Genomic DNA, 22,663 nt, shown 5'->3' with positions numbered 1-22,663 from the left:
ACTAAACCGTGTGTAGATCAGGGGCGGAAATCCCGGGGGGGACGGGGGGGACACGACCCCCCCAACTTGGAAAAATATGATTTGTCCCCCCCAATATATCACTGAAACATAACTATGTAATTTAAATAATATTAATAATACGCAATGAAAGCAATTGTGCTGATTATAGACACTTAATAGCGTGTTTTTAAGTTTCAAAAGATTGCGACCCCCCCACCCTTTTCCTCACAATGGTTTGATCCACTGGCAAGGGAACAGAGGGGTCGTAGCCACTGTCTGAAAGGCACTCAATGAACGTAACTGACGTGAGGTTAATCCAGTCAATCGCGCACACACACTAGCTGAATATGCAGAGCTAGTGCGCAAATATTAACTATTAAGCTAGCTAGTACCTATTCCATTTATGTGGCCTCGTCAAAGATGGAATCTTTGCTATCGTCAATTTATTCCGAGATCAGCATGCAGATGATGTAAGTTAGTGCTTCAAAGTCCCTGTGATAAGGTTAGCGATAAACTGAAGTCCAAACTGAACAGAACTACACTCTCTTCTACCATTGTCTTAAATATATTTAATGGTCTCGTTGCAAAAGCTAAATTGTCTCAAGGGAACTTTTATTTATTTATTTTATTTAACCCGGGTAGCAAAGATTATAGCAAACACCACTGAAACTGAATTGGTGCTCGCTAGCTTTGCAAATTCAGCTATTGTTGGAAGCCAGCCAATATGAAACAAACTATTAAAATTACAAAAGGTTGCAGCATATGTTGTGTAAATGGTGAACTCATACAGCTGTCAACTCTTGTCATTTTAATCCGTTTCACATTTGCTAGCTACCTTTTAGATCGAAGCCCAAATAGAATGATAAAAGATAAGATGATAGAAGCCCATCTCCTACTGTAAATAACCTACACACTGTGTGTGTGTGTAGCCAGCCAACCAGGTAGAAAAATGGCAGAAAAATAAAAGACGGACATCAGAGTATTTTTCAGTACACCAAAACGCAAAGTAAGAACCCTAGTAGCCTAATATCTCAAAGATTAGTTGATAAAATGTTCATAAGAAAGAAATGAAATTCTAATAGAAATGTTTCACAATGATGTCATTAGGCAGAGCAGGCAACAGATGGCACACAGACAGCAGAGTTGGGGACAGATATGCAGGGACAGACTGGCAGAGACAGGGAGTCTCAGGTAAGTTTGTTGAGTCTTTGTTTGGCAACATTATGAAAGGTTCTCCATTTTTTTTACTTGTAAAATAGGAACATAATTGGAAAATGCCATTGATACCCCCACTCTCAACTTAAACTGGTGACTGAACTAAGATTTGTTAAAGGCAATGGTATTGCTGTTGTGAGTAGTTGTGTAGTTTTGGGTACCGGTAGTTAGGAGTACGGCAAACACCTTATTTCTTTGGTTCCTCAATATACATTTACCATATTACAATGTAGGCTATGTGTTACAGCACTACTTTTGGTGTCCCCCTCAGGAATTGCTCTTGAGAAAATTTCATGTAATTGTCCCCCCCAAAGTTGATATCAGATTTTCGCCCCTGGTGTAGATGGAAAGAAGGAGGAAAGTCAATCGGTTTTACTGATGTTGGAAGAAGAGTATCAACCTACTAATCTTTTTGGTATTTATTAGGATCCCCATTAGGCGCTGCAAAAGCATCAGAATTGTTCACTTCTTTCCTTAACTTCTCAAACCCCGGCTTGGTCTGATTCCCAAGCGTTCTCGCAAGTCTCGCGTTGTTGCGTCTCTTGGTTTAGGAACTCTGTGGCTGTAGTGGGAGAACAGGAAGTTCCGGTCAGGCGCGCATCATTCTTCATAACAAAGAAAGCGCCAGAATTGTGCAGTAGAGTCGATTACTTTTGTCTCCGTTTCAAATTCATTGTTACAGGTATGTAATAGCACGTTTAAACTTTCTAATATCGAAAGAACATGTCATAAAAAACTTTAAGGTATTATCACGTTTAGTTAAGGTTTTATGTTCTATTTTTATGTCAGAGTGAGTGAAGAACGTGATAAAAATAATGTTCAATTTACATAACGTTAGCTAGTTAGAGACTTTCGGTTTGCCTGAGTGGATGTACATCATTTCGTCAAGGTAATTTAATAAAGAATCAATTTATTTGAGATTTCGGAGTTTGTTTTACATGTCGTTTTGTGTAAAATTCACGAGCTGGGAAAATGGCGGTGCCCACTCTGTCTGCGTCAAAGAGAGGCAATTTTACGGTTGCACTACTGTTTTGAAGCTGAATGTAATGATGATCAGTTTTCTACATGTGTACTAATATTCAGACACATTCAGTTTCCATCTTTATCTATAATTGTTACTGGTGTGAACGGGAAATACAATTGGTCTTTGAGTGAAATAATACAGTGAAGTGTGTCACGTGCCGAATACAACAAGCGTTGACCTCACTGGGGTCAATGCAAATAGTTCTGGCAGCCATTTGATTAATTGTTCAGCAGTGTTATGGCTTAGGGGTAAAAGCTGTTAAGGAGCCTTTTTGACCTAGACTTGACGCTCTGGTACAGCTTGCCGTAAAATGGTACATAGTGCTGCCTAAAACAAACTGCAACCTTGTACTAAATGTTTTTTTGTCATTTATGTGAATTTGGGAAATCTACTATAGATTAAGTGCACTTACGTTGTGTAGCCTAATTTATAGTGTATACTTGTCAAATGTCAATTAGTGTTTTGCTGTCAATGCTTAGCTACCTGACCTGTTGAAATTAGATAATTGAACAAGAAAAAATTATAATATTTTTAGAGAATATACAATGTACCTGAACTGCCAAGACATTTAACTTTTGTGTCCGTTTGTCTTTATTACTACAGGCCGACTGAGATTAAGTCTGAGACCGGTAACATCAACAGTGAGGACAAACCCAGGCTGCCTCTCTCCTTCCACACTGAGTCCAAATCTAAAACCTACAGTCACTGGGGTCCTAATTGTGACAGTGGAGCCCAGTTCGCACTGCAGGATCCAGAGATGGCATCAGTGAAGCTGGAAGACTGCAGTCAAACACTGGAGCTGAATGTCAACATTAAAGATGAAGAGGAGGAGAAGATTGGGAAATCTGTTTCTCATGGTAAGCACAGGTTCTATCTAACTAAGTTTGTTATTCATTCCAACTTCCCACTGTGTATGAAAAGTTGCAGTAGAACTGTTTCATGATGAACTGTTTCATTGAGAAGGTAGATGTCTGTCCTGTGTAGCTCAGTTGGTAGATCATGGTCCTCTCATCGCCAGGGTTGTGGGTTCGATTCCCATGGGGGACCAGTATGAAAAAAGTATTAATGTATGCACTCATTACTGTAAGTTGCTCTGGATATGAGCGTCTGCTAAATGACTAATGTCAATTTTCAGTACGTTAGGAGATAAAGAACATTGTTTTCTTCATTACATCTGTCACATTATTATGTAGTTTACGGTAGTCCCCCAGTCACGTGGTGTTTGATGACAAACACACAACGAGAAGAGACCAGGGGCCTGTTGCACAAAACTAGGATAAGGGATTAAGCCAGGATATCTTGGTGATCCTGGCTCAATTGATCCGTAATCCGGTTGCACTAAAGATGGATAGGGGGCAGGAGGATATGTTATGGTATAAATTACCATGGAGATTTATTCTGTGGAGCTAGCCTGCTCCAGACCAGGCTAAATTCCAGGATCTATTTAATCTCATCCCTAATGTCAGTCAGCAGTCACCACAAATGGAAACCACTAGTTATTTCACTGCTCACTATACATTGTTATCACATAACTAGACCCACTGTCATTATTTAAACGTTTGTGATCATTAATTTCAATGATTTTGGATAAAAAATAATTTTTAGATTATGTTGCTATCATTAGATAATTTACAGTTTCCCATAGACTATAAGGCTATATATAAAATGATAGAATATTAGGGCCACAGAGGGGAAAAAAACACAAGTAATAATATTGTAACCGGTTGTTTTAAAGGAGGACAGTTGTTAAAATGACAGATGTGGGGCATTTCGTGAAATTGTACTTCAGTATGGTTTCATAAACAAAGACATGCTGATGTGCCAGAATATTAAGTATCACATTGTCATAAGTATCAAAACTGTAAAAACAATATGTAGCTTTTCTGCAGAAAGAACCAGCCTCATAAATTTATGACTTTATCCTTTTTCTTCAGTGTGGCCCTAGTACTCTGTCATATAAACAAATACACATTCCATATGAATATAAAAACACAATGTGTAACATTATGTTCCTTTATTGAATAAGGACAAAACAAAGCAGGTAAACCATCAGCTCCTTTCGAAACTGAAGTCACAGTGACTACAAGATGGAAAGCACAGAATCCAAGCATATTATACAAAATGATACATACACATTCAAAGGTCTGTATATAACACACCCTGCATGTCTGCACACTAAAATAAATGCAGGACAAATCCATACACATCAACTGAACAGACAAATGAATGGATGCAGTAGCCTCCCTGCAGCCTTGTATTACACACAGTATACCGCACAAACATCATAAGAGGCCAAATTCGTAAAAAAACGAACCCAAAAAAAACCCAATTCCTCTGCCACCGCAGGACATATTTAACCAAAATTGAAAGCACACATACTAACTAAAATAATTCAACACATATTGGTCCCTCAGCAGCCGACCACTGTCGTCATCAGGGAAGATTGCCGGATTGTCCCAGTCCATGGCTGGTGGCACTCTGGGGGCCCTCTCCTTCCTCAGGCAGGCCACATTGTGGAGGACAGCACAAGCCACAGTAATATCACATGCCCTAACAGGGCTGACCCTTAATTTGTGAAGGCAGTGAAAGCGTGCCTTCAGGAGGCCAAAGGTCATTTCAACTCTGGCCCTGGTCCTGGCATGGGCATGGTTGTAGGCCTGCTGTGCTTCCTGGGGGTCTGTGAAAGGTGTCAGGAGAAAAGGCTGGCAGCCATACCCCCTGTCTCCCAGCAGCACACCAGAGAATTCACCTGTCAACACAAAATCTCATCATTACTACCTCATAAACACAGTGATATTCTTGACACAGCCATGATGGTTATAAATAGGGGTTGTGTGGCTTACCTTGTGATAGGCACTGATAGATTTCAGAGGCCCGAAAGATTCTGGAGTCATGGACTGAGCCAGGCCATTTTGCCACAACATTGCTGATCACACAGTCAGCATTGCAGACCATCTGAAATCATAAGATGAGGAATATTACACCAATCAATGCACATCACTGGCAATGCAGAGTGTTCGTCAATGGACAATATCAAAAAGTTATGTTCACCTGAACATTAATGCTGTGAAAGGATTTCCTATTCACAAAATCGGCCTCATGGGCACCTGAGGGGGCTTTTATCCTTATGTGTGTGCAGTCCACTGCACCAATGACATTGGGGAAACCTGTCACACAAAGTAATGAGTATCCTACTATGTGTTAACAGTTGTCCTGTAATTTGTAGATCCTCTTACCTGCAATCCTATAGAACTCCTCTTTGATGTCACAGAGTCTTCTGTGGCCAGGGAAGGAGATGAAGACATCTGCTAATGCTTTGATAGCCAGACACACACTCCTTATTGTGCGGCAAATTGTGGCCTTGTTCAGCTGTTCTGCATCCCCCACTGAGTACAGGAAGGCTCCACTAGAAAAAAAGCGCAAGGCCACACAAACCATTTGCTCCACACTCAGTGCATGGCTCCGTGCAGTGCGGTGCTTAATCCTGGGACCCAGTAGTCTGCATAGATACCTGATGCCATCTGCAGAAAACCTGTATCTTTCATATAGATGGTCATCAGGGAAGGCCAGTGGGTCCAACCGGTCCCTGAAGACCCTTTCTCGCCTGAAGGCTCTCCTCAGCACAAGTGCTTCTTCATCCACCACATCTCGCACGAATGGGCATGCCATTGTCAGAGCAGAAAGGAACACACAATTTTGGGCCTTCATATAGGCTAGTGGCCACACCTGGTGCTGGGGGGGTGGGCAAAAGAGGGCGATGCCTTATAACGATGACTTGGTTGTACTGATTGCTGGGAAAATAAAAAAAACCTTAGAAAGATGCCACCGTCCTGTGTGCTCACAATAAGAGCTCATATGTCATGGCTCACTTGACTTTACGAGAATATACCTAATTTTTATTTTGAGCTGTGTCATCTTCTTGGAGCTGGGGGAGGAAAGAAAAATAATGATTAATACATTTGTGTTACAGTTAGCATACAGTGTACATTGAAGGCATATCTCACCTCCCTCTCAAGTTTTTTTATTTCAAGGTCCAGTTTCCTAATTGTCCTCTTTTTTATTTCGGACTCCAGTGCAAGATTTTCCATCTTTTTCTTCTTGTACTGAATGTCTATGTCTGCCAGTTCTATTTGGCGCCGGAGGTGGTTGCCATACAACTTTCTGATAGCTTGTGAGCTCTGTGAACACAATACAATTAGCGCAGCTGGAATTTGGCAGGATGTGGTGTCCTTTTATTAATACGCACTATGTTGCCAGGCTGGTTTTCCCACTGTATAGCATCTGGGTCCTGTAAAAGAAATTAGATTTTTTGATTTTGATGAGGACTCCTCACCATTGTAGAGTAAATAGTACTTTCACAGTCTTAACATGATACCTCATGCCTTCTGGAATCCAGAGAGATGGTCTCCTCCTCATCATCGTCTCCATCATGTGCTGTTGCTGCTGCACTGGGGCCTTCACCCTATCACATTTAATCGGATTCATATTGAAGCTAGTAGACAAGACATGCCAGGCCTACAGTATGCCTTTGATGGAGTACTCACTGGATCAGCATCGTCTGGTGCTTGTGCTGGTGGCTCTAACAGGAACACAGTGCTGCCAGACACTGCAAGGCAATAGGTAAACCAAAGTCAGACAGTCCAAATTGATTCAATATGAATGTGGTTGTATCCCATGTAGAGATGGAAGGACATACCTTGAATGAAGCGGGTGGCATCTTGGGAGGAACCTATGCTCGTCTCTTTCCCCCCAGGGATCCCCTCTAAGACGGGCCTGCCTTTATTTAGCTCCAAGGCCATGTCCTCTGCTGGGGTAAGGTCAGCCTTTGGTGACCCACCACCCGTGCCTTGTCTGTGGGTATTCTTTTTCACTGCTAAAACAGTACAGACAATGTGTGAGCAGGCACCTTCTGGGTACAATATATGCTTGTGCTTTGTTAAATATTAGTCAGGGACCATACCATTCTGCAGAATGTTCTTGTATTTGATTTTGACCTGCTGCCATGTCCGTTTTGGCCCGTTCATGTTTAATCTACACACACACACACACACACACACACACACACACACACACACACACACACACACACACACACACACATTTAATGGAGTCACACTGCAAAAAATTACTTGGTATTTTTGTCTTGTTTTCAGTAAAAATATCAAAAAATCTATCATAGCTTTATACAGTGTGATGGAGTTACTTTACACAATTTCACTCATATCTGCAGTGCATTTCAATTAAAAATTTAACCGTTTCATAATTACAGTACAACTGCATTTTTGGAGATGTGAATTAAATATTTGAATTGTAATTGTGATGTTTCAGCGGAGCGGTGACTGTGTAATTGTGCACTACTTACGCATTCAGGCGGTCTGCAATACTTTGCCACGCTTTTTCTCTTTGCTTTATCACTGTGGCGGTGTTGCCTTTCTTCTTAATTATATATTTTACCTCCTCGTATGCCTCCATGAGGATTTGTGCTTCCGACGGGGAAAAGTACGCGGCTCTAGTTGCCATGGTAAATCAGTTAATCTGTGATCTGTGGCGGGGTCTATTTGAGTGAGCCGTGAGCGCGCACCTATCCAGGATTGGTTTCACCTGGCTTAATGAATCCGTGTCTGCTCATCCTGGCTTGGTCTTTGTGCAACCAATTAAGCCTGGACGCACATGTTTTGGCTTCATTGAGCTCAGCTGAGTCATTTATCCCGGATGTCTTAATTCTACTTTTGTGCAACAGGCCCCAGAGCCTTTTCAGTCAATCACTGTTGTGCAGCATGCGCCATCTAATTACAGTATGGAATTCACAACTAAATGTTTGCCAGCTAGATATCTAACATCTGTTAAGTTAACAGTCTACAATGTGTTAAATGGTTTGCTAATTTAGTAGCTAGTTAGCTACCTAGCTAAGTGGTTAGCTTCTTCTAAAATCAAGCATTCGCTTGGTAACAGCAGAGAATGCCCTCCTGGATCAAGAGCCTTGCAGGCTAATATTCGTTTGGGGGTGCAGCAAACTGACTAGTGTTTTTGAGTTACCTGTATATTTGTATAGTTTGTCAGAAACTGTACAAAATGTTCGCAATGCGCTCATTAGCATTTAGTATTCTCTATGAGGATTCCTTAGTGCTTGTTAGCATTTTGATAGCATTCTGCTAAGTGACTTTTTTAAACAGCTGTAGTCAACTTGTGCTCTAGGTAATAGATAAAGCACATCGCGTTCATAAATTTGCCCGTTTAGATAATTTTTCATAATGAAACTTACCGGTACTCGTTTCCCAAAACAGTGGTCTGAGCCAGTAACGTGTGTCAAACAATGGCTATAAAATATATTTTGATTTTAACACTTTTCTTTTTGGTTACTACATGATTCCATATCTGTTATTTCATAGTTTGTCTTCACTATTATTCTACAATGTAGAAAATATTAAAAATAAAGAAACCCTTGAATGAGTAGGTGTTCTGAAACTTTTTACCGGTAGTGTATAGCTGCAGAAATAAGACCGATCCTGCTTGTGTTGCCTGTTTGTTTTTAATAGCCTACTGATTCCGTGAGCACAAAGCCTCACGCAACATGTCGGATAAACAATTTTAAAAATTCAGCTGTTTTTTTATCTTTGCTATGCTGTAATAAAGGCTTAACCAAATGATTCAACAGACTCGGTTATGCTTATAATTTATTTTGTTGTTTACGTTGTTCCAAATAGTCAGAACATTTTTCTTGTAATCTAACAGCACCTATTTGGCACACATAATATGCACACAGCGCTTGCTTGGGTGGGTTATTTACAGATGGGCTATGTACAGCTGCAGCGATCGTTGAGCTGATGTTTAAAGTTAGTGAGGAAAATTATAAGTCTCCAGCTTCAGCGAAAAAATAAATATATATATATATATATATATATATATATATATATATATATATATATATATATTTATTTTTTTTACCTTTTTTTAACCTTTTTTTTATTTATTTTTTTGCAATTCGTTCCAGTCATTGAAAGTATTCCACAGAGAGGCTGGCCAGTTTTGACTCAATGTTGACTCAAGCTTCCCACAGTTGTAAAGTTTGATGGATGTCCTTTGGGTGGTGGACTGTTCTTGATACATATGGGAAAATGTTAAGCATGAAAAACACAGCAGCATTACAGTTCTAGACACAAACCGGTGCACCTGGCACCTACGATCATACCCTGTTCAAAGGCACTTAAATCTGTTTTGTGTAAGTCGCTCTGGATAAGAGCGTCTGCTAAATGACTAAAATGTAAAAAAAATGTTAAAAATCTTTCTTTAACCCGTCTCCTTCCCTTCATGTACACCGATATGAAGTGGATTTAACAAGTGACATCAATAAGGGATCATAGCTGTCACCTGGTCAGTCTGTCATGGAAAGAGCAGGTGTTCATAATATTTGTACCACTGACTTTTTTCTTCTGATGTTGTTCACACAGGTCACGTTGAGACATTCTCTACATCCAGAGAGCAACAGCAGGATGATCACAGAGCTAAGAGGTCTCACCACTGCCCACATTGTGAGGAGATTTTCCCATTTCTATCAAAGCTAAAAATACACCTAAAAATACACACAGGAGAGAATCTGTATTCCTGTACTGACTGTGGGAAAAGATTCACAACATCACATTCTCTGACAGTTCATCAGAGAGTGCACACAGGAGAGAAGCCTTACTCCTGCTCTGACTGTGGGGGGAGATTCTCTCGACAGAGCCACTTAAAAAGACACCAACATATACACACAGGAGAGAAGCCTTACTCTTGCTCTGACTGTGGAAAATGCTTCACAACATCATCTGACCTAACAGTTCACCAGAGAACACACACAGGAGAGAAGCCTTTTTCCTGCTCTGACTGTGGGGGGAGATTCTCTCAACTGAGCAGTTTAAAAAAACACCAACATATACACACAGGAGTGAAGCCTTACTTCTGCTCTGACTGTGGAAAGAATTTCTCCCTATTGGATTCCTTAAAAGCACATGCACGAATACATACAGGAGAGAAGCCTTACTCTTGCTCTGACTGTGGGAAGAGGTTCTCTCAACGGAGCAACTTAAAAATACACCAACGTTTACATACAGGAGAAAAGCCTTATTCCTGCTTGGACTGTGAAAAGAGTTTCTCCCAATTGGATAAGTTAAATAGTCACCAGCGAATACATACAGGAGAGAAGCCTTACTTCTGCTCTGACTGTGGGACTTGTTTCAGCCAAATTGATACATTAAAATGTCACCAGCGTATACATACAGGAGAGAAGCCTTACTCTTGCTCTGACTGTGGGCAGAGTTTCTCTCAACACAGCAGCTTAAAGAAACACCAACGAATACACACAGGAGAGAAGCCTTACTCCTGCTCTGAATGTGGGACGAGTTTCTCTCTACAGGACAGCTTGAAATCACACCAACGTATACACACAGGAGAGAAGCCTTACTTCTGCTCTGACTGTGGAAAGAATTTCTCTCGACACAGCAGCTTAAAGAAACACCAACGTATACACACAGGAGAGAAGCCTTACTCCTGCTTTGAATGTGGAAAGAGTTTTACAACATCAAGTGCTCTGACAGTTCATCAGAGAGTGCACACAGGAGAGAAGCCATACTCCTGCTCTGGCTGTGGGGGAAGTTACTCTCGACTGGGAAACTTAGAAACACACCATCGTACACATACGGGAGAGAAGCCTTACTCTTGTTCTGACTGTGGTAAATGCTTCACAACATCAAGTGCTCTAACAGTTCATCAGAAAACACACACAGGAGAGAAGCACACCAACAGATACACACAAGCCAAGACTTTTGCATATTAAAATCTTACGTTTTCAGGGGATTGACAATGGACCCGTTTTAAAGTATCCTTTTTTGGTAACAGTTCTCTCAGACCAGCTAAGATTAAAGTCACTCCATCACTTAATTCTCATTAAAGAAGTGGTAAGTGAATTGGATCAAATGAAGAAAGTGTAGAACACTACTGTAATCCTATTGTTTCTCACTGTGAGAGAACTGTGCAGAGGAAAAGGAGCATTACAGAATGTTAGCCTCTCTTTACTGATCAGTGTGCAGCTTGTCAGTTTTTGTGTGTTTTGTTAGCTTCTACTGCAAAGATATTGAGATGTCCTTGGATTGGCCCTTAGTGTTGAATATCCTCTTAGGTTTCTCTTGTTGAAACAATGTAGTCTGATGGTTGACTGGATGGTACTGCTTCCCTCTGTAGTTTTCTGTGTGAATGAGCAAGTAGACACAGCATGTGTGTGATGATCAGTTTTCAGCATATATATATTATATACAAATAATGTCAATAGAAAAACAAGTAAAAATAAATTAAATGCAGCTAGTTGGCTGTTATTCTAGCTACACGGTTTCACGTGACTGTTAGCCGTAGTTGGCTAGCTAGCGATCAAGCAAGGGATAAGAAACGACTTGGTCGCATCCGTAGATACAGAATAAAAATACTTTGACTGGATCGAGTCTCTGGCAACCTATCCAATAGAATGAACGGACATCTTTTCTCAGCCAATCAAAATCATGAATCAGCGTGATTTTTATGGATATATACAAAGAAATGTTGATAGAAAAACAGGTAAAACGACATGAAATGCAGCTAGTTTGCTGTGTTACCAGCGTCAGTTTGAAATGATTGTGTTTGCTGTGTAGATGGCTAGCTTCTCTGAACAGTGTCCTGACTAGCTTCTCTGAACAGTGTCCTGACCAGAGAGCACATTTTCTATGCCATGTGAAATCCAAAACAGCTTAAACAAATGCAGATGCAGCTACTTTGCTGTTATTCCAGCTGCACTGTTTGACCTGTTTTTTAAAAATTTAATTGGTAACCCATTGTATAAAAGCAAATGTTCACTAGAGGTTCTGGACAACTTTTAAAAAAAAAAAATTAATTTTAATTTTTTTTAAGCACGGCTGTGCTGGTCTACGGTACTCTTACCTATGACCGCAGCACAGCCGTGCTAAAAAATTGTTTTAGTATAGTCTGTGATGTGCCATCTGTAAATACGAATACATTTGTTTAAATTACGAGCCTAGTTGGTACTTCTGCATAAGTGTTGCTCTCCACTTTTCTGGAGGACCGAGTTTGAAATCAGTGGAATTAGAGTATGTTAGCTAAGGAGATGGAGAAAACCCATGTCTCTGGATTACATCTTCAAACTAAGGGCAAACATGGCATCTGTGACAGGGAGACGCATCCATCCATGATGTATACGGGTAAGATAATGTAGCTAGCTAGACTTTCAGATATTACACGTTTCTAATTTTGACAGGGGTTTCATTTCAAGCTAAAGTGTACTGTTAGCTATCTAGCTAACGTTAGCTGGCTGGCTGGCTCGCTAGCTTACATTACATGTATGATCTTATTATTTGTATCTCAGAGCCATTTGCTTTGCTAGTTATAGCCTAATGTTAGCTAGCTAACATTCAACCTGGTTGGTTAGCTACCTGCAGATTCATGCAGGGTAGTAACGTCATGAATTGGGATTATGGTTAATTGTTTACCTAGCTAGCTACATGTCTTAAAAGACTCCACTATGCAAGTAACCATTTCAGTTGCATTTGTAAATTCAGTCCGAGTATGCCGGAGCGCAGAATAACTGATGAATTTATGAACGCTCAACACCAGTTGAATGTGGCCAGAGTCAGTAAACATCTGCAAAAAAGCGTAAATAAATTGTTGCCAGCAGCACAGTTAGTCACCAATGATCTGGATAACATGACAACAGCCTAACCAGCTAGGGCGAGTAAAATGGTCAGTTGGGTGTCCTCTCATTTGTGTCTGGAAGTAGCTAGCAAGCAAGCCAATGTTAGCCAGTTAGCTGTGGGGCTAAAGCTTAAGAGGGTGTGAACGATGCTGAATGGGCAAAGAAGAACTCTCCAGTAGGTACCAAAATATTCAAAGTCCATTTTCTCAAAAGTGAGGTTACAAGTATCAAGTTAATGGCCGATCTGGCCGCCCAGCCAAACTAAGATATTGGGGGAGAAGGACCTTTGTCAGGGAGGTGACCAAGAACCCAATGGTCACTCTGACAGACCTCCAGAGTTCCTCTGTGGAGATGGGAGAACCTTCCAGAAGGACAACCATCTCTGCAGCACTCCACCAATCAGCACGTGACAGCCCGCTTGGAGTTTGCCAAAAGGCACCTAAAGGACTCTCAGACCATGACAAACAAGATTCTCTGGTCTGAAGAAACCAAGATTGAACTCTTTGGCCTGAATGCCAAGCTTCACGTCTGGAGGAAACCTGGAACCATCCCTACGGTGAAGCGTGGTGGAAGCAGCATCATGCTGTGGGGATGTTTTTCAGCCGCAGGGACTGGGAGACTAGTCAGGATCGAGGGAAAGATGAACAGAGAAAAGTACAGAGATCCTTGATGAAATCCTGCTTCAGAGCGCTCAGGACCTCCGTCTGGGGCGAAGGATCACCTTCCAACAGGACAACACAGGAGTGGCTTCAGAACAAGTCTCAATGTCATTGAGTGGCCCAGCCAGAGCCCGGACTTGAACCCGATCGAACATCTCTGGAGAGACCTGAAATTAGCTGTGCTGCGACGCTCCCCATTCAACCTGACAGAGCTTGAGAGGATCTGCAGATAAGAATGGGAGAAACTCACCAAATACAGGTGTGCCAAGCTTGTAGTGTCATAACCAGGAAGACTCGAGGCTGTAATCGCTGCTGAAGGTGCTTCAACAGAGTAAAGGGTCTTATTTATATATATATATATATATATTAAATAAATATAATAAATAAGTATTTGGGTTTTTTTGCAAACATTTCTAAAGACCCGTTTTTGCTTTGTCATTATGGGGTATTGTGTGTAGATTATGTAATGTAACAAAATATGGAAAAAGTCAAGGTGTCTGAATACTTTCCGTGGGTGTGATGTGGTAGCCTATTTCTTTCAGTTAATAAAGTCAACACAGTATTAAGATTATTAATAATGGGTTATGCATAATAAGCTAATAACTTATAGCCTCTGTCTCTTGTGCAATACGCACCTGTGTTCCGCTGGCCTCTCCTTAAACCCTCCTTAGCTCTTGGACTCGCATTTCTTCTACTAACAGACTATTGGAAGAGAGAAGCAAGCTCTTTTTTTGCTGAATATTCATTACAGCAGCCAATAGAACTCACGAGTAGTTTGAAAGAGCCAACGCTCAATGGTGGTAGAATATATAGCAGTTATTGATTCAGACCCAAAACCATTCAATCTTCGTGAAGAGAAAGCCGTCTGCATCTTATTGTAGTCCTATATTATCTTATTGTAGTCCTATATTATATTGTAGTCCAATATTATTCAAGCATGTCATTACAATAATAAAGATGAGGACAACAGGACTTATTTAACTGTTGAAAGTCAGGAAGGAATGAAGCAACCATAGAAAAAGGAGGTAGGCTAATAACATGAGGGGAAATATTATGAATCCATATGCATCTGCCTACTAATTATACAAATGTAAAATAGTCCCTATTATATTTCAAAATGAATATCACATTTGCTAGCTTATAATTGTAACTTTGTAGGCCGCATGTCCTGCACCAGATTGGCATGTTCTCTCCACAGTTCATGGAATGAAAGAGGTGAGTAATTCCAGTCCAGATAATACAATATAATACAGTCCACACTCAAAGATTAGCCTACTGGAGCTAGTTTCATGTATTTACCCAAAAGAGCATGGGCTTTTATGTTTTTCTGTGTGTAATGTGCGGTAGCCTATATATTATAGGCTATGTATTGGATAATGGCACAATCATTTGGGTCCCACCCCAACGACACTAACCACAGTCCTATCTCACACACCTCACGCTGCTCTGGACTCAGTCAGGGCCATAACAATACCAGTAAGAGGAACAGACTTAGGTCATCTTATCAATACAGACTGATTATCTCTGTGAGTGGTGACTCGGCCTAGTTGGAAAGTATAATAATGTACTTGTATGTTGTATTTTCATCTGAAGCATCCAGCGGGTTGAATAAATCTGGTTTGTGCTTTTACTAGTTGTCAGTCTGTTTCTACTCTGTTCGTTCAGAACTTAACAATCGTTTAATTGAGACTACACTTGATATTGCTCACCCAGCAGAGAATCAGGGATGAGAGGCATCATGATATAATAAGCAACTAATTCTCAAACCCTGAGAAATATGACATTTAATTGATTCCAAATGACATGACCCTCCCCTGAAATAAATGTAGAAATTACTAAACCCTCATTTTTCTCCAGGTAACATTTGTCAATTTCAATCTCTCCCTAAGCGATTTTTTTTTTTAATGATACTTTGAAACTCTTTTATTAAATTGTCTTTTAAAACTAGATTTATTATTTTTGTCATTGATGAATAATGTATTTGGATAACTGCATTGAACTTGATTGATCCGCTAATGACAAATTCATATTCTACATTCATTTGTGCTGCTCAGTCAATGGGTTATCTATACAGAAAATGTTTTTGTTTAATTCATAGCATGCTAAATCATATGTCTATCTACCCAATGCATGTCACTACCCCTCTACATGCCAATTAGCTAGCCTCCTTTCATATTTAAATAAAAGTGAAATAAAACAAAACAAATTCAAATCATTTAAAAGTTTTCTATGGTGCAAAAGTCCAGAGATTAAATTAATACCACAATTCAAGTATGACTCACTTACTATTGGGGAATGGAACCAGAGAGGAAGCTTGCATTACCCTTTCCATGTCCCATTGTTCAGAGTGGAAGAGCTGTGAGCTCACCTGTGATGGCCCACATCTACCACAACCTTTCCTATTGTGTTCGTAAGCACCACAGCATTTTAGGAAGCCATTTATCAAAATGTGTTCATGCATACAGTACAATGAGAGGGGGTGGAATGCACAGGGGAGGACCAGGAGGTTGAGCTCAGACCTCTATTTTGGATTAGCATCCTATCCAGAGTTTCCAGAATACCACTGAGTACAAACCCAGACTGCCTTTCTCCTTCCACACTGAGTACAAACCTACAGTCACTGGGTCCTGATTGTGACAGTGGAGCCCAGTTTGCACTGCAGGATCCGGAGATGGCATCACTGAAGCTGGAAGACTGCAGTCAAACACTGGAGCTGAATGTCATCATTAAAGATGAAGAAGAGGAGAAGATTGGGAAATCTGTTATTCATGGTAAAACCAGGTTCTAGCTATAAATTATCTTCATAAATTTGACCTCCATAAGTTATGACCCAGTCTATTGCTGTGTTGAATTATGACATTACACATCACTGAAGAACTTCCAACTGCACAAATGTAGTTATGAAAGTTCAATCAGTAAGGCTGGTCTGAATGGATCGTCACTTCATTCATCTAGTAAACTCTATGGTGCAGTTCCGCGGACACAGATTGAGCCTAATCCTTGAATAAATTGCACTTTTAAACTGTACTAACTAAAATGGCTTATCTCAGACACGGTTTAAAATAGTCTCAGACTTGTCCTAGTCTAGATTTTAAAAGTCTGATTTCCAGAAGGATGATTAGAGTTAATCTAAACTCAGCTAAAAAGAAACGTCCCTTTTTCAGGACCTGGACTTTCAAAGATAAAAAATCCAAATAACTTCACAGATCTTCATTGTAAAGGGTTTAAACACTGTTTCCCATGCTTGTGCAATGAGCCATGAACAATTGATGAACATGCACCTGTTTAAGACACTAACAGCTTACAGACTGTAGGCAATTAAGGTCACAGTTATGAAAATTTAGGACACAAAAGAGGCCTTTCTACTGACTCTGAAAAACACCAAAAGAAAGATCCCCAGGGTCCCTGCTCATCTGCGTGAACGTGCCTTAGGCATGCTGCAAGGAGGCATGAGGACTGCCGATGTGGCCAGGGCAATAAATTGCATATCCGTACTGTGAGACGCCTAAGACGGCGCCACAGGGAGACAAGATGAACAGCTGATCGTCCTCGCAGTGGCAGACCACATGTAACATCACACCTGCGGGACAGGTACAGGATGGCAACAACAACTGCCCGAGTTACACCAGGAACGCGCAATCCCTCCATCAGTGCTCAGACTGTCCGCAATAGGCTTAGAGGTTGGACTGAGGGCTTGTAGGCCTGTTTTAAGCCAGGTCCTCACCAGACATCGGCAACAACGTTGCCTATGGGCACAAACCCACCATCGCTGGACCAGACAGGACTGGCAAAAAGTGCTCTTCACTGACGAGTCGCGGTTTCGTCTCACCAGGGGTGATGGTTGGATTTGCGTTTATCGTCGAGGGACTGAGCGTTACACCGAGGCCTGTACTCTGGAGCGGGATCGATTTGGAGGTGGATGGTCCGTCATGGTCTGGGGCGGTGCGTCACAGCATCATCAGACTGAGCTTGATGTCATTGCAGGCAATCTCAACGCTGTGCATTACAGGAAAGACATCCTTCTTCCTCATGTGGTACCCTTCCTGCAGGCTCATCCTGACATGACCCTCCAGCATGATAATGCCACCAGCCATACTGCTCATTCTGTGCGTGATTTCCTGCAAGACAGGAATGTCAGTGTTCTGCCATGGCCAGCGAAGAGCCCGGATCTCAATCCCATTGAGCACATCTGGGACGTGTTGGATTGGAGAGTGAAGACTCGGGCCATTCCCCCCCAGAAATGTCTGGGAACTTGCAGGTGCCTTGGTGGAAGAGTGGGGTAACATCTCACAGCAAGAACTGGGAAATCTGGTGCAGTCCATGAGGAGGAGATGCACTGCAGTACTTAATGCAGCTGGTGGCCACACCAGATACTGACTGTTACTTTTGATTTTGACCCCCCCTTTGTTCAGGGACACATTATTCAATTTCTGTTAGTCACATGTCTGTGGGACTTGTTCAGTTTATGTCTCAGTTGTTGAATCTTATTATGTTCATACAAATGTAATACCCTTGTTTGAACCAGGTATTGAGTTTATTTGTTATAATTAATTGGTTATATATATTTAAAAGATAATTGAATTGCTCCTAAACTGTAATGTTGTTAATGCATTATGCTTTTGAAGAAATATTTATTTAATGTATAAGTGAATAGTTTGTTTTACTTTGAATTGTAAGTTTTGACCAATAAGGTCGCTCGTTAAGTTGTGGCCAATGGGAGTTGACCTGGTTAACGGGAGGCCGGGAAAAAAAAGAGAGGAAAAAAGACGTTGATGAAAAGGATGGACGTTTTTACCTTAGGACGGTTGGTAAAGAAATTATAAAAGAAGACGACAGAACTAGAACAAAACCCATACCTACTAGGATATGAAGGGAAATGCATGTTTTATTTTATAAAAGAGTTGTTATAATTTTGTTAAAACTTAGTAAAGACTGAAGCTACCGTCTCGTCGTGGAGGTATTTGTCAGCATTGAGGTTAGCCTAGCATCGTGGGACACTGGGAGATAATTGCTTGGGAAGCTTAATGAGTTCGTGTTCCCATGGGATATCGGTTACGGCTAAGGAGTACTGTCTGCATGGGTAGCTGTGCTTGCCTTGGACTTTGTGAGGAAACCTGCATGGAACTGCCATACTTCGCTGAGGGAATATCTACCAAGCAGTGAGTAACCACAACGTGAGGTGCTTCAGGATATTTTTGGGTGTCATCATTTTTTGAGCTCCAACGCGCGCCAACGGTTTATTTAAGCGAACTTGAAATAATTTGGACTCATTGGGGTTTATTATTTTCTATTTCTTTTGTTGTGTCTGAAAATGTATTTGTGTTTGAAAATGTTTTAATACACATATGGAACGTTATGTATATTGAGTTGGTGGAGTCATTGATTGTCTCAATTTAATTTAATGCATGGGATGGCCTATCCTGATTCAATAACAGAAACCTATAATCATTTATTCTGAAGTTAATACCCTATTGTCATAACCCTAGATAGTTTACAATAGGAATTCTTATTGGAGATGTCCTTCTCACCAAACATCCCATGCTGCTGAGATACTCTGCATAAGTTAATATTGTGAGTCATATTCGAGCCTGGTGAGAGGGTTACACAAATATTTACACATGTTAAGTTTGCTGAAAATAAACTCAGTTGTACAGTGAGAGGACACTTCTTTTTCTGCTGAGTTTAGATCTAACAGTGGGGAACCATGAGGACCTAGGCTACCTGCCGCCCCAAGCTTGCTGATATATCTTTGCTGTAATGTTCAGCCAGTCGGCTTGCCGTCTCGTAGAGCGCATCATCATCTGCGTTGGCCAGGGTAGTGGGACGGATGGAGTCAGACAGACTCGATGTTGCCCGCAGGCTTTACAATCTGTTTGACAGCTGGTGAATAACGATGTCAAGGTTTGCATTAAAGATGTTGACTCTATAACTACTCTCCCCATCAAACACTCGTCCTCGCATAGCTCATCAAAATGATGCCTCGCCTTCCTTGCTTTCCTTCTCCGAGTGTCTTCAAAAGACTTCTGAGCTCCCCATTTGTCGGCAAGGGTCTTTGCAGTGACTTTGGCCTTCTCAAAATCATGCCGGAATCCGGACAGGACCTCTATAATGTCCTTGAGTAGGCTAACTGCCCTGTGCAGGTCTACGTCTGTGGCCTGTAGCATTTTGGAGATGACGTTCACATTTTCTAAAATTGAAGTGCTGCTGCATCATCCATCTCATCCTTCTTGTCACTTAAGCACAATCTTGGTGAGGGCCTTCATTACGTCTACATATCTGTATCTCAGGGCGACAAGGGACTCATGACCAGTGGGTGGGACCCAGTCGTTTTGGAGTTACATTTTCTGATGCAAAATCAAATTTACCACTCAACATTGACCATCTCTTCATGCTATACCTGAAGAAGGTGTATAACAGTTCAACAGTATCATACTGTTTAAACTGTTTAATCTCTGGCACATTTCTGATAGAGTCGTTGAGAGCCAGGTTAAGATTATGCGCTGCACTATGCACATAAACAGCAAGCGGCTCCTTTTCGGATATTCTGGCCTGCACACCCGAATAGACCCCGCTCATGTTAGCAGCTCCATCATACCCCTGCCCACGACATTTAGACATATCCAGCCCCTTATCCTGTATGCTGCCCAAGGTTTTTATGTTAAAGTCTCCAGAAATCCCCAAAACGACTCTGTGATGGTCAGATCTATGGCGACATTATTTGCATCCCTTATCACTCTCACATAGCGATAAACGTGGCTTAATTGGTCTACTTTGGATACATCCGGTGTGGTGTCCATAATAATAGAAAAAAATGGGGCTCCCTGCATCTCTCCCTGAATGTCACACTTCACTCGCTCCGCTAAGATATAAATCAGCTCATTTTGGATTTGAGGACTGAGATAGTTAACGGATCCTGTGGGGCGTTCTAAAAGTTATTTAGAACTGGGTCGTAAAATGACAGCAGTTCAATTATACTGAGAAAATTCCCACTGTTGACCTGCCCCGGCTTTTCACAGTGCCCCAGCTGATGGCCAAATTACATGATGCAAGTGTGAGAGTTACATTAACTATGTGCTCCAACACCTGTCGCCAGAAATTTGCTGCGTTACGCACGCCTCTCTCCATTTCTGCGTCAATAGTGCCATTGAGCTTCCATTGCTCATATACCAAACAGGCACCCATGTGAATCTGGGATGTCTCATGACATGCTATTTTGGGTGTTAGATGGCGCCAATCTCTCACCCCATTCGCCCCACGCATCAGAAAAGAAAGGGGCACTCCGATCTCCGAACAGCCAGAAAGGCTCACAATACGCGCAATCTAGCTTGGCCGAATAACATAACCATGTATGTGGTAATTTGATTCCAGCCTTGGTTGTAGTGGTGTAATACGACTAGGAAAAACACCGCTTTTCGTCATCTCTTGTGAATGGGCCAGTAGGTTTACACGAGCCTAATGCAATAACGTGCTGTTTAACTTTTGCATCCACATTTGTTGCATAACGCCCCCTGCCAGTTGGATAGGTAAAAAGGCCGCCTGTCCCACTTCCACCTGTTTCCTCAGCCACAATTCTAGACTTGCCCTGCTCCTCTTCCTCCTCGCCCGGCCCGGGGATAGTTTGTCCGGCCTGGCTTGTGCTCAGGTTCGTATCCGCCAATACCTGACAACCTGTATCCTCCTCTGTCAAAGTTGCTTCGTCTGGTACGATGGAACTGTCATAACCGTCGTATTGAACAGACCAAAGCGCAGCGTGTAGAGTGCTCATCTTCTTTTATTCGAGTAACGTGAACACTTAAACAAAAAATAACAAAATGACACACGACAGTTCAGTAAGGTAACATAGACTATATGGGAAAACAACCACCCACAACCCACAGGAAAAAACAGGCTGCCTAAGTATGGCTTCCAATCAGAGACAACGAAAGACACCTGCATCTGATTGGAAACCATACTCGGCCACACATAGAAAATGAACATAGAAAATGAAAACTAGAACAAATCCCCATGAAACAAACCAACCCCAAAACATACAAAAACAACACCCCCTGCCACGCCCTGACCATACTACAATGACAAATGACCCCTTTTACTGGGCAGGATGTGACAGTACCCCCCTCCCCCGAAGGTGCAGACCCCGACTGCACCTCAAAACAAAAAACCCCACAAAACAACCCCAAACCTAAAGGGAGGGAAGGGAGGGTGTCCACCGTCAACGACGGTTCCTGTGCTACACCTTCGCCAATCCTCCCACTTCGGAGGTGGCTCTGGCTCCGGGCGTAGCTCCCGTTCTGCGCTGCCGACCCCCGCTGGAGGCTCTGGGCTGTAGACCGTTGCTGAAGACTCTGGGCTGCAGACCACCGCTGAAGACTCTGGGCTGCAGACCACCGCTGAAGACTCTGGGCTGCAGACCACCGCTGAAGGCTCTGGGCTGCAGACCACCGCTGAAGGCTCTGGGCTGCAGACCACCGCTGAAGGCTCTGGGCTGAGGAGCATCGCTGGAGGTTCCGGACTGGGGACCTTCACTGCAGGCTCCGTGCCATGGGTCATCACTACTGGTTCCGCGTCATGGATAATCACTGGAGGCTTTGTGCCATGGGTTATCACTGGAGGCTCCGGGCCATGGGTTATCACTGGAGGCTTCGTGCCATGGATTAACACTACAGGCTCCGGGCCATGGATCATCACTGGAGGCTTCATGCCATGGATTATTGCTGGAGACGTCGGACCATTGACCATCATTAGAGGCTTCCTTCGGGGCGCTGGAACTGGTCTCACCGGACTGGGGAGACGTACTTCGGACCATGTGCTCACAGCAGGCACCGGCCTTACCGGGCTATGGTGGCGCACTGGAGGTCTGCTACGTGGGACTGGTATAGGAGGCGCCAGACTAGTTCCACATACCTTCGGGCTAGTGCGGGGAGCAAGAACAGGGCGTACTGGGCTATGGTGGCGCACTGGCGGTAGAGTGCGCGGAGCAGGCACAGGGTCCACTGGGTCTTGGAGGCGCACTGGAGGTCTGGAGCGCACGGCCTGCACAACCCGCCCTGGCTGGAT

At 42.3% G+C, this 22,663-nt stretch overlaps 1 protein-coding gene across 2 annotated transcripts in view; it reads left to right on the top strand.

Moving 5' to 3' along the window:
• Nucleotides 1-15,239, top strand: part of LOC106574943 (uncharacterized) — a 30,441-nt gene extending 15,202 nt beyond the window's left edge. Inside the window, exons 1-3 of one of the 2 annotated variants that reach the window (XM_082962362.1) lie at nt 1,807-1,897; nt 2,843-3,096; nt 9,688-15,239. In XM_082962362.1, coding sequence (XP_082818488.1) covers nt 2,997-3,096; nt 9,688-11,051 — 1,464 coding nt within the window. In that variant the 5' untranslated portion in view covers nt 1,807-1,897; nt 2,843-2,996 and the 3' untranslated portion in view covers nt 11,052-15,239. Of the gene's footprint in view, nt 1-1,806; nt 1,898-2,842; nt 3,097-9,687 lie in introns of those variants that run through there. The other variant, XM_045696789.2, reaches the window with a different exon arrangement.
• Nucleotides 15,240-22,663: the final 7,424 nt, after the last annotated feature.

This window comes from Salmo salar, chromosome 16 (genome assembly GCF_965601325.2).
Source record: "Salmo salar chromosome 16, fSalSal1, whole genome shotgun sequence".
In the NCBI taxonomy this organism is placed as follows: domain Eukaryota; kingdom Metazoa; phylum Chordata; class Actinopteri; order Salmoniformes; family Salmonidae; genus Salmo; species Salmo salar.
This window is presented reverse-complemented; position numbering and strand designations above follow the sequence as displayed.